General features: G+C 48.7%; 3 protein-coding genes across 3 annotated transcripts; all 3 read right to left on the bottom strand.

Moving 5' to 3' along the window:
• Window positions 1–2,105: 2,105 nt before the first annotated feature.
• LOC128707294 (putative serine protease K12H4.7) lies at window positions 2,106–3,695 on the bottom strand. Its single transcript, XM_053802246.1, has 2 exons — window positions 3,268–3,695; window positions 2,106–3,201 (listed from the first exon to the last, which is right to left on the bottom strand). Exons 1-2 carry the CDS (start codon window positions 3,693–3,695, stop codon window positions 2,106–2,108), a joined length of 1,524 nt encoding a protein of 507 aa, XP_053658221.1.
• A 1,353-nt stretch (window positions 3,696–5,048) lies between these two features.
• LOC128707389 (putative serine protease K12H4.7) lies at window positions 5,049–6,643 on the bottom strand. Its single transcript, XM_053802342.1, has 2 exons — window positions 6,216–6,643; window positions 5,049–6,144 (listed from the first exon to the last, which is right to left on the bottom strand). The coding sequence occupies exons 1-2, from the start codon at window positions 6,641–6,643 to the stop codon at window positions 5,049–5,051; spliced, it is 1,524 nt and encodes a 507-aa protein (XP_053658317.1).
• A 2,231-nt stretch (window positions 6,644–8,874) lies between these two features.
• Window positions 8,875–14,292, bottom strand: LOC128707489 (uncharacterized). The gene is made up of 4 exons (XM_053802443.1): window positions 14,241–14,292; window positions 12,957–14,171; window positions 12,706–12,888; window positions 8,875–12,629 (listed from the first exon to the last, which is right to left on the bottom strand). The coding sequence occupies exons 1-4, from the start codon at window positions 14,290–14,292 to the stop codon at window positions 8,875–8,877; spliced, it is 5,205 nt and encodes a 1,734-aa protein (XP_053658418.1).
• Between the last annotated feature and the right edge of the window lie 1,161 nt (window positions 14,293–15,453).

Genomic DNA, 15,453 nt, shown 5'->3' with positions numbered 1-15,453 from the left:
ACCTGTACATGCCGGTTATGGTCCACATCAAGGGTTCACACCAGTCAATCGACCTATAGAACCAAACAACACTGAATGATAAAATTATTTTTGCTACCAAAGAATGGCATAATACCAATACAACCCTAGCCTCCTTCAGGAGCGACCTTTCTATATATAGTAGTGACTATGATTCTCGGCGCCTAAAGGTATGCTGTCACATTTGCCCGCGTAAGAAAAGAAAAAAAGGTTTTGGAAATAGTCCGGGTTTGAAAAAGAGTCAGAGCAGTACACAAAGAGTGATTGCATACTTTTAGGCGTCGCAAACACAACTCCAGCGCCATCTAGCGTGAATATTGTTGCTGATGATGTTCAAACCGAGCTAGATGGACTTTTGGGAATTTTTGCAACAAGCAGGCAGGTTAAACCTTTGACCGCTGTGCTAATTTTTAGTATTCGCTTCATCATCTCATAATCCTTTAAATTAAACATAAATCAAGAAAAAGAGTGTACTACTTTAAACCAGTACGATAAATCAACTTTCGCGATCTATTCCTGATTCCTGACCATTAGTTTTTGCTGTACTTCTCCCACTCTCACTAAGAATGCATTACCTGATGCTTGTTTGTTGCTTATCTACTCTTCAACCTAGCGCTAGAGAGGGCCATCCGCGACTCGGAGGTGGACCCTTCCGGAACCATCTTCCATATCCTGGTCATTCCAGATCCTGGCATACGCTGATGACATAGACGTCATTGGTTTATGACTCTCCTACGTAACGGATGCCTACCAAAGGATTGAGCTGGGGGCAGAAAACGTCGGGTTGGAGATTAACGAGGCAAAAATCAAGTTGATGGTGGCACCACCAGTGGCCCTGCTATAAAAATCCGAACTTACGCCGGGGTGAAGTCTGGGGGGAGTCGAACTTTCGAAGTCGTCCAAAATGTCCCCAATCGTGGATCAAAATTCAGCATCGACAATAATTGAACAATTGATGTTGAAATGTTATTCTACAGTCTCCACTCAAAACACTTGTGGGGACGAACGGAGCTGGGACTATATAGAACCTATATAGTTCCAGTACTCACATACGCCTCTGAGACATTCGAGAGGAAGATGCTCAGAAGTGTTTTTGACAATTGAGTCTTTTGAAAAATTGAAATCGTGTGAGAGATTACTTGCAACAACTGTCGTGAGCTAAATCAGTTGTACACGCTATGCTCGAATCTGTTTAGCTGGTGCTGCATAATATAAGATTACGCAACTCCTACACGTCAGCGTTTGTTTACTCCCGTAACACTTGTTACGGCTTGTTTGTACGAATCAGTAATGTGCCATTGGATTAATCAAATACCAATTATCAGCCGCAATCGGAAGTGTGTGTCTTTTCCACACTCTTTACGAGCTGGTAAGATAAGGAAAGATAAAACGGGTCGATTATTCAATGCTAATCCTTGCCCGCGGTAAACGTGATTGTGCGATAAGATGCATCACGCTTAGTTGCTTTGTGCGACCGAGCGTTCCACGATCACGATAATAACTCCAGATAGGCAGAAGCAGACATTCGGAAGTGAAATTTTAATGTGCGTAAATTTACTAAGCTGGATGTGTTGGAAACACCTGCAAGGACCTTTACCCCACTGTTACCAGGGTTTGGTTCAGGTGCGAGGTTTGCCCTTTATGGCCAGATTTCGACAGAAGTGCCCCGAATATATGGCAACACAACACGCGCTAATCTGCGTAAACGTCCAACGATAAGTACGTAATTGCGATAATCGTCAACAACTGCGTGCGACACGCTAATCGAATTAATCGCTCCAGCTGTCTTTACGAGCTGACCGCAAACCTTACGGTATCAGCAGCGCCATAAATACAGTCTCAAATGAACGCTAAAATAGATTGTGTGATAGTGCGCACAGCACATCGGCCCTCGGATAGAGGGCCTGAAACGATAATGGAACGCAGGCATTGATTGGGGCTCGCCGTATCGAGCCCATCGTTTATGGCTGTTAATTGTTCACACTCACTCCACTTACATTACGCAACATCGCAAGATCTTGATGGTGGCGATGCGAGATGCTAGAACGTCTTCCAGGATCCCGTTCGTTACGATCCAAACTCCCTCCTTACTTCCGGAACGGGCTGATCGGCGATCCGAGCCAGGTGGTGATGTACTGTTCGGCCATGTGCTTGGTCTCGAGCATCTCCTCCGAATCCATGCCACTGATCGCGCGAATGTCCTCGGTGTAGAAAGCGGCCGGTGTGACGCGCGCGTTTGCCAGCAGGTTCGTGTACTGCGTGATCGAAACGTGGCGGAACGGGTCGATACCACCGTTCGTGTAGAGCACGTTGGTGATGCGCGGATCGGTCGCGCCGAAGTGGAAGTTCGTCAGGCGCACACCGTCGTACAGCACATCCGAGGACAGCCAGTCACCGAACACGGCGGCACACTCCTCCAGGAACAGATCGTACGTCACCTTGGAACCGAACGGCTGGTAGCGGGACATGGCCGTCTGGAAGTATCCGAACTCGGTGCAGATGTGGTAGTTCAGCTGGCGCAACCCGTACTGCTGGTTCTGCACGGCATCGAGCGACTCATCGCCCAGGATCGAGATGAAGTTCTCGAACGACAGGTCGAAACAGTCGCGGATGTCGTCGTAGCGGTCCTGCAGGTACGCACCCAAGGCTTCCATCGGCGTATCGTACTGGTCATCCGTCAGCATGTCGCACACGCGGGCCACATTCTCGATGTTGAAGTCTTCGAACATGGACAGCTCGAGCGAGAGCACCATCAGATGCAGGAACAGCTGCACCTGGAGCGGGCTGTCCGCATCAATCGGGTCGCAGGTGTTGAAAATGCTGGACACCCGCTCGGTAAGGCCGGCATCGAGCAGGTTCTCCGCGGTGTGGAACGCACGGAAGATGGAGTTGTAGCACTCGTCGCTGCCCTTGATGCGGATCGTGTTACCAAAGTCTTCGGTGAACTCCTCGAAGTTGACCGTCGCCCGTACGGTGGCACTCGATGCCCAGACACCGTCGATGATGTTCGGGAAGCGCTGACGGGCCCAGGAAGCCAGTGCACCACCGTAGCTGAAGCCGTGCAGGATGACGCGCGCGTTCGGATCGCCCATAACCTCGCGCTTGAGGTAATCGATCCACTCGATCAGATCGAACAGCGCCTGTTCCGTGCGCAGGAACCGCATGTTCTCGGCCGAGTAGTCACTGTGAAGCAGAGGCACACCATACCGATTAGCCCGGACACTCCCAACCTGCGGCATGAGTACTTACGGCACTGGGGAGCTGTCACCGAAGTAGCGATGCTCGTTCGTCGCCAAGAAGGCACCCTGCAGCGCGGCCACATCCCGGAAGTGGCCATCCTCCATGAAGTAGATCGCACGATCGATTCTGTGATGTCCGCCGACGATGACAAACAACGGACCACCCGGGCGATAGTATTCGTCGTTCATGTAGTATCGAAACTCGAACCTATCCCGATTCTGTGGGTCAAAGTGGTTGATGCGCGACTCGAACAGGCCCTCAACCGTGCGTGGGTTGCGCTTGTGGTTTTCCGGCACCTTCGGCATCGGCAAGTCGCCGAACATGGCGCTCAACAGCTCCAGCGGCAACCGGCCGGACTTCTTGCCGGACGGTACCGTCTTGGCGAGCGTGGTCGACACGACCGCCACTGCGACCAGCAGCACAAACGCTAATTTCATCCCGTTTCGATTGGTGTTCCCTTTCCGGTTACTTACAATAGTCACAACTGAATGGTCAGCGCCGCCGGTCGGGTCCGGTTAAATAGTCCCGGCGCCCAGAACACCGCACCATCCGGCCCGTCCATCGGGTGTCCGTGTGGGCACTCATTCGGCCACTCAATTTGCCTTCGGTTAGAAATTGCACGTCTGTTCTATCTGCCCCTTTCCCCGGATGGCGTACGTATCGTACCCACTCGTTCGACGATGCTTGATTATGTTTATCACACGCTCGGCCCGATTTGAATTATTATTACACTTGCCAGAAGCGACCATCGGGAGCTCAATCTGCGCGGTGTGCGGCAACGAAAAACGGGCCGTGCCAAAATCGTCCATGCCATAAAGCAGGCTCTTATCAAGGATCTGTATTGCAAGCGGCGGAAAGTACGGCCTGAGTTGTACGGCGAATGCTAATGATAACACATCATACCGCTGACGTTGATGGTGTATGTTGTTCCCCGGGTTTGTGCAGTTTGGAATGTGCGTAAGCAGGATCGCGGTTGCATGTATGCGTACGGTGAGTGATTGATTTAAGCAGGCCGATAAAGGAGACTTCAACGCGTGGGAAACAACGAACCGGCGAAATAATGCGCCCAAGCTACGGTCAACATATCGCTTGCACTGCAGCATCCAACCACTTGTCTTCTTTCCAAAGTGTGTTTAGAAGCACAACTTAGAAGCTTGTAATTGAAATTATAAACAAATACCCATCCATGTTAGTTTATTAGCACGTTTATTAGCAACATTCAATACATTGTTCTCACATCGGGAATCCAGCAATTCCATTCTTCCTTAGGACGTAATGGATTCGTCACAGCACAGCTAGTTGCTTTGTCACGTTGTGCGATAACAAGCACCGCACCGCTTCAAGACCTTCCCAGATAGCGCCATAAATCAGCCACAACCGAAACCATAAGGCCATCGACGGACAGAAATTCGAACATGGACGTCTTATCTAAATTGATTTGGTCAGAAAAATTTGTAACGATTCATGTGATGCCGGCAAAACGGTCGTATAAGCAACAATCGTACCATCGCCTTCTTATCCACCTGCTGAGGCAATAAAGACCAGTAGAGGACAATTGGAGGGAGCTCAAAACAGAGAGAAAGAGAGAGAGAAAAAAACACAAAACCCAAAAACGGAAGCATTGGAACTGCGAGGGGTGCTACTATTGGTAAGCTTATTGTTTTATTACTTGCTTTATGCGTACATTTGTTTGTTCGCGGCTTGTTTGCTCGACGGGTGGCCTTCACCACGTTAGGATGATACGGTGGGAAGGGCTTCCGGGTGCCTACCTACTTACGCTAACGTGCTGTCTACTTCCGGAACGGGCTGATCGGCGATCCGAGCCAGGTGGTGATGTACTGTTCGGCCATGTGCTTGGTCTCGAGCAGCTCCTCCGAATCCATGCCACTGATCGACATGATGTCCTGGGCGATGAATGCTCCCGGCGTGACGCGCGCGTTTGACAGCAGGTTCGTGTACTCGGTGATGGACACGGCACGGAGCGGATCAATCTCGCCGGACGTGAAGAGCACGTTCGTGGTGCGCGGATCGGTCGAACCGAAGTGGAAGTTGGTCAGGCGGATGCCTTCGTACACGACCTCCTGCGTGAGGAATTCACCGTACGCGGCCTGACATTCGGCGAGGAACAGATCGTACGTCACCCGGTTGCCGAACGGTTGATTCGGCGAGGAAGTAGTTTCGAAGTAACCGAACTCGGTACAGTCCTGGTACGTGGCCTGGCGCAGTCCAAATTCAACGTTGGCCGGTGCATCGATGGCCGGATCGGTGAGATACTGGACGAAGTTTTCGAACGACAGATCGAAGCATTCGCGTGCCTCGGAGTAGCGTTCGACCAGGAACGCGGCCAGAGCCTCCATCCCGGTGTCGAACTGATCGTCGGTGATTGCGTCACACACGCGGTTGATATTTTCAACGTCCACATCCTCAACCATGGCCGCCTCGAGCGAGAGCATCATGGCGTAGAAGAACAGTTCTACCTCGAGCGGATCGCTAGTGTCAACCGGGTCGCAGGTGTTGAACATCTCCGAGACCATTCCGGTAACACCGGCATCGATCAGATTCTGCGCGGTGTGGAACGCCTGGAAGATGCGGTTGTAGCACTGTACGCCAGCCCTGTTGCGGATGATGATGCCGACCTCCTCGGCGAACTCTTCGAAGTTGGCGGTTGCACGCACCGGAGCGCTGGATCCCCAGGCACCGTCGATGATGTTCGGGAAGCGCTGACGGGCCCAGGTGGCAAGCGATCCAGCATAGCCGATACCGTGCAGAATGACGCGTGCGTTCGGGTCACCGACAACTTCGCGCCGCAAGAAATCGATCCACTCGATCAGATCGAACAGGACCTGTTCCGTGCGCATGAATCGCAAGTTTTCGGTCGAGTAGTCTCTGCAATATGGAAAGAACAACCGGTTAGAAGCTACATAGCACTTGGGGCGGTGTGGCTCGCGGATACTTACGGGACGGGGTTGCTGTCACCGAAGTAGCGGTGCTCGTTCGTGGCCAACCAGGCACCCTGCAGAGCGGCCACATCGCGGAAGTGGCTGTTCTCCATGAAGTACGGATTGATCGGATAGTGCCCGCCGAGGACGATGAACAGCGGGCCACCCTCACGGTAGTACTGATCATTGTGCAGATAGTTGAACTCGAACGTATCCCGGTTCTGTGGGTCAAAGTGGTTCACACGCGACGTGAAGCGTCCCTCGACCGTTCGCGGGCTCTGTGAGACGTAGCCCTTCGGCGGTACCATGCCCTGCCGGCGGGCAACGATCCGCTCAATTCCCGGGAAAGGGCGACGGATCTTGTCGACCGATTTGCCCGAAGCAACGACGATTACGCCGAGCAGCAGCAGAGCTGCCACCTTCACACTCGCTGAGCTAAGCTTCATCCTGACCACTGAGCGTTGGTGTACGATTAAAGACTAAATGGCATCCCATCGTCAGCGCGACGGTTAAATAGTAAACAGGATCGCCTCCTCCAACCCTGAAACCGAGCACGGCACAGACCGTGACTCTAATCGGCACCGGGGGATTGGGTCGGATGTAATCCTTATCGTAGTTATATTATCGAAATACACTGTTTTCCAAACATGACGAATGAAGAATGGCCCTTTACATCGCGGGCCGGGAGCCGCGGTTGGCGGAGAAGGTCACAGACGGCCGGCGTGTTGTGGACGTGACAATACGGTTGCGATATCACACGGAAGCTACCACGACACAGGAAGGAGATTTGGAAAATCACCATCGATAGGTGAAGTAGCGCTGGATTTGAATGAGAGAAATCCTTATCTTATCCATCTGCTCTTACGTGTTTGTGCGATGCACTTTAATTGTTAAGTAATGGTCAATAAAGAGCCGGAAGGCGAAGGACTCAACGATATTGAAGGATTAGTTTTAGTGGCATGTTTTCATTTCGTAATATTGGCCAAGGATCAATCTGATTAGATTTTAATTTCAGGTAAAGAGCTGCTGCAAAACTTCCCCCACACTTGATATAATTATTAATATTATGGATTTTATACAAATTGATGAATCATAATTCGCAAAGCAGACGTTAACATGACGTTAACTTGTTTGCGTAAATAAAGTAAATAGTAAATTATTATTGAAAAAATAACATAAATGTAACCTTAAATTAATTAAACACTAATCTCTTCCCAATACATAAATATTAATTCAGAATCCCGAATATTCAAAACAAAAAATTCACTCACCATGGTTTTGACCGTGAAGCTCTCGCTGTTTGTGCATTGTTCGTTCCTGCCGGTGGAAATGAGATCGTAAATAGCACTCATTCGAGCGTAATGGGTTTGCATAACTTGGGAGTCCCTAACAAAAACATCATTTTGCATACCTGTCAGGCGTATATCATATTGGGTAGACTTTCACTGGAATCAGTCCAGCAGATCGAGGTGGAAGAATGGTGTTAGCAGAAGGTAAACAACCTTACCAATGATTTATTTGTCACATCAAGATGTAATTTGCCCAATAATTACATTTGAAACAAAACACATGTAATCACGATGACAAACACAAGGTTTAAAAGACACCACATAGTTGTATGATAAACGAAAAAAGGACAGACGAGGAAAGAATAATTTTAGAGAGAATAATTGCCACATGGTATTTTAATTCGACAGGAGTAGTTAAGGTCAGGTAAATGCTGAAGCTGTCAATGCAATACGATCACAACGAATTGCAATAGTAAACGTCATAGCCATACAAAAATATGGTTACCGGATTTATTTAATTTCTTTCATCGACAGTTTCACAACGCGGTAGGAGTTTATTATATTAGTAATCTTTTAATATCCACATATTCATTTCATACTATTGCTATTAGACTGCACGTATTAGAGACATCCCATTAAAAAGTTAACAATACAGTAGTGAAATATACAACCAGCCGGTAACCGGGTCCAGCTTATCTCTGCTCATTTTACGCTCAGCCACGTACGCTACTATTTGTTATGCCCACAAACGCGTAACCTTCGGCTGATTGGGGCTTTCTACATGGTTCTCCTGCTTCCTTACTTTATGCTGACTACAACACAACTATCCTCGCTAGCGTGGTAGCCGTTTGATTTTTTAATGTCTACCCTATACTATCATGTGCTCGTGGAAGAGTCCCTGCTTACCGAGTACCTGGTGTGTGTTGTGGATTATTTATATCAGTTTGTTTCATTTACATGCCGTTTCACAAAAAAAAAAAACCGGCTGTGCGGATAGCATTTCTTTAAGCTACCGCCTTACATTCAAAGATAACGATTGTGTTGTGCAAATCGTGCTTAATTTTTGCACCAAACACCAAATGTTTTATTTATGTTAGCATTAAGCTGGTGGTAGATTTGTGGAAGGCTAAATCAATAAAACCCAAATAAGAATATCGGGAGAAAACGGGAAACAATAAAAATATGCATGCAAAGCGTGCACCAAAGCTTGGTACTAAACATACGAACTTAAAACAAAACAAAAGGTATACAACACAAATGGATAGATGTATGTATAGCATACATTATTTTAAAACAGAAGGAAGAAACCATCCAACTAGAGAACAAAGGAAAATATACAAACATTAAAGCCACACCTGCTGATTCTACTCCCTGGAAGTAGCTTTTCATTAATCCTTCCGCAGTGAATCCTTGTTGAAGTTTCGAATGGCATCCAAAAGAGCATTTCGCGGATCAATAGCCGGTGAGGTCGCGGGAGATTTCTTCACGATCGCACCTCGCACAACCGGTTGAGAGGCTTTGACGGGCGGCATTGGAGCGGGTGGTGGTGGAATGGGTACCGCCGCCGACAGAGAAGTTGGCCGCACAGGTGCCGGTGCAGCAGTTGTAACGCTCACTTTGGTACTTGCGGTAACCGTTTCCGTAACGGGCGTTGGATCTTTCGCTAAGATTTTATCTTTCAACCCCGTTCGGCGAAGTGTGTTCTGGGAGAAGGGCAGCGAATTCGGCGCCGTATCTTCCATCACGGTGGATGTGAATGGAACGGCCGTGGTGGTTTTCCTTAGCGTGCTCGTATCGACCATAGAAACGGGTCGCAACCGGGGCATCCCGTTGGTGCCGGATGATCCCGTAGGCTCGATGTCAAGCGACTTGAAGCCACGCACCGTCGGTTGTAACACGGTTGCCGGTTTGGGTCCAAAGCTTAACCGACTAATGTTGGTGCTGATGCTAGCGGATGGGACGGTTCCATTAATACTTACACTGCTGACATTCGTACCGATGCTAGAGTTTGCCGAACTGTTGGTGGAATCGTTGCGCGAAAATGTTTCGTAGAAGAAGGAAGGCTTTGGCTCAATTGGTGGTGGCGCTTGGCGCGGAGCAACGTTCTTTTTGTACTCGACGGCACGCACGATCGGCAACCGTTCGCCGGGTGGTGTTGCAGTGGGTTTCAGTGCAGTTGCGGGAAGTTTCACCACAGCGGGCGTTGGTTCCTGCGGCTGCTGTTGCTGTCGCGCTGAAGACACTGTTGCTGATGGCACATTCGAAACAACATCTATCTGTTGCTGCTGCGGTTGTTCGACCTCGTGGATCGTTTGCCGTACGTATCCGGCGGAAGTGGATTCTACCGTCGTCGTGGTGCTGCTACCTCCCGGACCGATGCTAATCTTCGTGCTGCTGACGTTGTTCACGTTGCGGAAACCGCGCGGCAGCGTGGAACTGCCACCGAACCGATAATCTCGATCCGATTTGATCGATACGTCGATCTTCGGTCGCTCGTTCCATGTCGCAAAGCTTATCGTCGGAGGTCCCTGATAGGTCCACTTCTTCGTATCGGATTCGTTAGCGGACACAGCAGTCACGCTGGAACTACTGTCGCTACTGCTCACAACCGTGCTGGTGGTGGTAATGCTTACGACCGTCGTTTGTGGTTCTTTTGTAACTGTGCTATGTTGGATCTGACGCTGTTGTTGCTTGTTCTGCAACTTCTCGTCGTCGCTTTTCGATTCACTAGCCAAATCTAGTGTTAACTCCGGTTTATCGTTCCATTCCGTTTCCTCAGTTTTAATTTTCTCTTCAACTACTGTCTGCTGCACGATTAATTTCTCCACATGTTCTGGCTGCTTCGGTTCATCGATTATAGTTTCCACCACTTTTTCAACTTTTTGTTCCACTTTCTTCACGTCCTCCGTTTTGTTGACATCCGCATTATTAATCGGTACCGGGTTTGGATCAGGCTTTGGATCCTGCGTTGATTTTCGTTCCGGCTCTGGCTCAGGTTCTTGCTCTACCTTTGCCTCTTCGATACTGTCCTTGCGTACCGCATTGCTCATCAAACTGCCACCGTTCATATGCGCCTTACCGGTACCATTCAGCTGTACCAGCGTTGAGATGTCGGTAAAGCTATTACGCTTGATAGCAGCCATCGAAGGGAGGACAATTTCATTTTCCACCGGTGCTTCTTCCACCGCACTGCCATTAGTCTGGTGCAGATTGTTAATGCTGTTCTTGCGCGATGTGTTTAGGATGTTTTTAATTACCTCCAGGCTCTGTAGTGACGGGGAATCGCAGATGCTCAGCTCACTGGTCGATTTACGGCGATTGAAAGAGTTCGCTGCAGTCAGCGAAGCGCCTGTAGCGACCCGATTTTCCCAACGCTGTGCACCGATCAGCGAAATGTACGAAGTGCTACGCGGTGTTAGATGTAACGGTCCGGATGCACCGGTTTGGGCAGGGGAATTCAGCGACTGAATGTAATCCGATCGGGTCGAGTGGAACGAATCGGACCGATTGATCACACGCGGACTTTTGTTTAGCATCGTCAAGCTACGGCGCTTGACCGGGGCTAATTCCTTTTTGGCGCTTGCACTCGAAGCTGAATAGCCGTTGCTCTGTCGACCGATATGATCATCCTCGTCGCTGCTTTGGGTAAGCGAATGAGGTTTGCGAACCGTTATCGAATCAACCGATATCTTTCGACGTACAATCACATCCGCTTCGACTTCCTTACTGTCAGCAATTATATGCGATTCGGCAACACCATTCGTTACAATCGGTTTTGCACTTTCCTCACTCACAGTCCGTTGAGGTTGCATTTGCTTCTCGACGAGCGTGGTGTTTGTGGTGCTGGTGATGATATTTTCCTTATTTTCCGAGCTGCTATAGGTGGTTATCTTGAAGTTAGCCAAACTGCTCCTATTCACAACGGCAATTTCTGTCTCTTCCTTTCGGGCAAGCTCGACACCTTCACGCAACAGCTGGTTGAGTTCACTCATGACGCTAGTCTTCCTTTCGTTTAACGACTGCGTGCGAATCACCGTGGAACCATCTGGACTAGGCTTACCACCGCTGATCACTTCACTCAACGTGGCCAGCTCACCTTCGATTATTTTCTCCCGACGTTTCTCCAGCGTTTGCAGCCAAACTTCGCGTGCCTCTTGCGTACTGTCTGGTTCGCCATTTTTGTCGCCTCCCTTACGGCCATCCTCCCCAACACGGTAGCCATCCTCCACGTCCGAGCTGATATGTGGAACATCCTCCGAAACGTGTGTGGTCACATCCGTTTCGGTGGAAATACTTACCGGACTTTCCGGACGATGTTCCATCGTTGAAGCGAAGAACGGTGGTTGCATCGTTTCCTGACCTGCAGTGAGGTCCAGCATGGTTTGTATACGCTCCTGAATGAACGGTTCGATGCGTTCCGTTGGTTCATCGGACAGCACTGTAAGCATATCGCTGCGCAGTGTCGTATTATCGACGAATGTCGACGCTGGTCGATAAAACTGTCCACGTTCATCGTAATCGCTTGTCTTGATGGAAGAATCGGCAAAAGTTGGTGGTGCTGGCAGTTTGTACGTCCACTGTTCCTCATCCACCGTACCGTTGCTCTGCTGTTCTGGGGCTGGGGTTGCACCATTCGGTTTGGTAGATTCGTTGCCTTCACCATAGGATGAATTCATTTTAGATCCATTGGAGAGGGTTTCAGATGTTCCTCTCTTATTTTGCTGTTCCGTTTCCGTTCCGTTCATCGGTATTTTCTTCACCGATGCCTTCCCGGACTCGATGTTGTAGATTTTTATTTCTTCGTCCGAGCTGTTGTCTCCGGGTGAAGCAGGAATTTCCATTGAAGCCGTTTGATTTCCACCAATCTGTACTTTTGATACGATGGGTGCTGTGGTGGACGATGGTTTCGACGGTGCATCGTTCAAACCATTACTGACGATTTTAATTGACACAGACGACGTTGATCCATTCTTCTGGTGTTTCTTTTCGCCACTGTTCGGTGTGGTCGATGTTACGACCGGATCATTTAACGGAGCCTGCTCTACGTTAAGCATCACCTTCGATACGTTCTGTTGTAGGTGCTGCTGCTGCTGTGTGTATGGAGCACGGTGGACACTACCGTTGACAGCATTCAATCGCGATTCTAAAAGAACAGAAATAGATAGTCACGTTAATGTATTATATAAACCTAAAAGTACTACGCCATAAAACCATCCTACCTCTATTACGTTGCGTATCATCCGGTTCGCTGCTGAAGTTGGAATCCGTCTCGGATATGGCCGCATCATTGTCCCGAAGTAAATCGAGTGTTGAACGAGTAAGTATTCTCGGTGAAGGTGTTGGAACCGGTGTGATGGTGGCCTTTGCTCTCGGCGGTGGTGCTGGGGCTTTGGATTTTTTGGCTAAACAAAAACAAAAACACCAACAATTAATTACCTTTTTGACAATTAATTACATATATCACACTTACCACTAGAATTCAAGCGCTTTCGTGGTGTTGGTTCTGGCATATCCTGAAAGTCCCGCGGATCTTTCGCGTCCGAGCAACTGGACGAGGCCCGCGAATGGTGCTGATGAATGTCGACCATACTGCCACCATTTTCACTCGCTCGCTGCAGCGTGTTCGTGTCCGGTTCGCGTATAATGTACATCGACGTTGGACGATTTTTGAGCGTACTGTACGACGTCTTGGTGTTGATGAGGTTTTTCCGATCTTCCTCGTCCAGCAGCTTGGTTTGCGGCTCATGAACATTGTTGTTGTTATGCACGTCCGCAGAGTATCCGTTACGATCGCTGGTGGTGTGTTTCATACTCACACCGGTATTGTTATTATTGTTGATAATATCAGCCGACTTCAATTCGCGATCGTATAGATTTGGTGTGGAAACGTGGAAATTTTGTCTGGAGTACGGAGGTAACTGGGGTTCTTTAAAAATCTGATCCTCCGGAGGACCATGATTTCCGCCTGTTCCGTTGGAATGTGACGTTTGCTGCGGGACTCGCACCTCGGGAATAGAATTCTGGCTTGGTGGACGTGGTGCTAGTCGCTTCTTACGCGTCGGTGCTACTGGTGGTCCCATTTGGCTGTGCCCGTTGCTGGTAGTGCCATTGGTTGCACCACCGTGACCCCCACCGCGGGAACTCGAGCTAACACCGGACGAGTCCATGGAATTGAGCGAATTTGTTGAGCTGTACGGTGAGGTCGTCTTCAGTGGCAGCTTCGATGTGCGACTCAAATCGGAAGACGACACGGATGTACCACCAGAGGTTTCACGGGCAGTCTTCTGGTGCATTCGGAAGATGTCGCTTGTGCTCAACCGATAGTCACTGTTACGCAACGCTTCCAGCTCCTTTCGCGACATCAGTCGAACCTCGCTCAGCCCCACCTCGCCGATGTTCATGTCCAGCTCAAAGCCCTGCTGAAAGTCGGTCGGATGGCGAAAGACATACTTTTGTGCGTCGAGCAACTTGTCGCTGCACACCATCTCGAGCAGGGTGGAGAGTTTGGTTTTGGCCCCGACGCGCGCTACATATAGCTGATCCCGTGGCAGTAACACCGTCACACGGAACGTCTGTTCGAACGGTGCATTCGCCACCACCGGCAGCTGAATGACTTTGTTGTTGAAGTGACTAGAAGCGTCCAGGTTGGTAGTGGACCGACTAAGGTTAGAGGTTGATTTGGAAACTAAAACGAAAATTTGTACGTAACGTAAGCGATCTGTACAGGTTAGCGTGGACAACGAGACATTCTTACCATCTTTGTTTCTTTTTCCTAACAGTCTGTTAAGCGTAGATAAACCATTCATTTTGGATATGCTTCGGTTGGTGTGGTTGGAATGTTTAGAAATTGGTCAGCTTCCGGGAAAGCTGTACGGTAACTCGATTTTGGGTATGTGATGTGTATTGCCTAGTACAAATGATCTGTGAATAGCAGTGGAACCTTTTCTACAGCATCACAATCCTAGGCATGTTGGTCCTCTCCTCGTGTGGAAGAAGGTTCTGAAATTAGTAAAAAATAATAATGTGATCAAAGTTGTGTACATTTATTTTCATTTTTAGTATATGCCGCAGGGCCTAATACGAAATACTAATGTCTCAAGGTTGATGCTCTGCAATATTGTTTCAGGCAAGAACAGTTTGAGCGGGTATTGTTCCGTAGAAAAAAAAACACATCGTTTTGAATTAAAATCGCTACCACTTACACTTGTTTTGATCTTTATAAAAAAAACACGGAATAGCGGATATCGCGGAACAGAAGACACCCTCCGCTATGAGTGATGCTTCCTCTGTGCAAAGTTATTTCAAAATAGCAAACACACGTTTGACGTGCAGCGCGCTGTCGACGTACGTCGAGTGTTGTTTGGCCAGCGTGAGAATTGTTAAACTGCATGTGGAAATTTCAACAGTCCTCCCCCTCATGCGCCCCATGCATTACCCTTTAACATCCCAGCCCTACGCAGCCCGTACATCAAAGATCTGACGTTTTAATGACCGACTCGCCACCATAGTCACGTGTCCAAGGCGTACTCGCGGGACGGACAACCGGCAGGGCGGCAACGCAGATAGGTAAGATGAGCACGCAAGTGTCTCTGTTACAGCTACAGACAGTTTGTTCAGCTTGTTAAAGGCGGCAGAATTATTGAACAATCATCAAAATATTTACATCACCGTGCGGTGGCTCCACATAAGAAGCGAAAAGACATTTTTGTGGGGAGATTTTCAAAATATCTTTCCTTAAAATATTTAAATATTGAAATCCACTATAGAACAATGTGGCAAGAAATTGCATTCAAACAACTAAGGAAAGAAGGAACGGTAAAGATTTAGATGCTTATAGTAATTTACACTGAGAAACTACGCAAAAGAATTTTACAAGGTGAAGATGATAAAAAAGCACCCGACCATCACTCAATGCCCCACACACAATTGGTATGTTATTGATGATAGGTGCCACAACCGTTGTCAAC

The sequence above is a fragment of the Anopheles marshallii genome, chromosome 2 (genome assembly GCF_943734725.1).
Source record: "Anopheles marshallii chromosome 2, idAnoMarsDA_429_01, whole genome shotgun sequence".
Classification (NCBI taxonomy): Eukaryota; Metazoa; Arthropoda; class Insecta; order Diptera; family Culicidae; genus Anopheles; species Anopheles marshallii.
The sequence above is the reverse complement of the archived record's forward strand: the minus strand, read 5'-3'. Positions and strand labels throughout refer to the sequence as shown.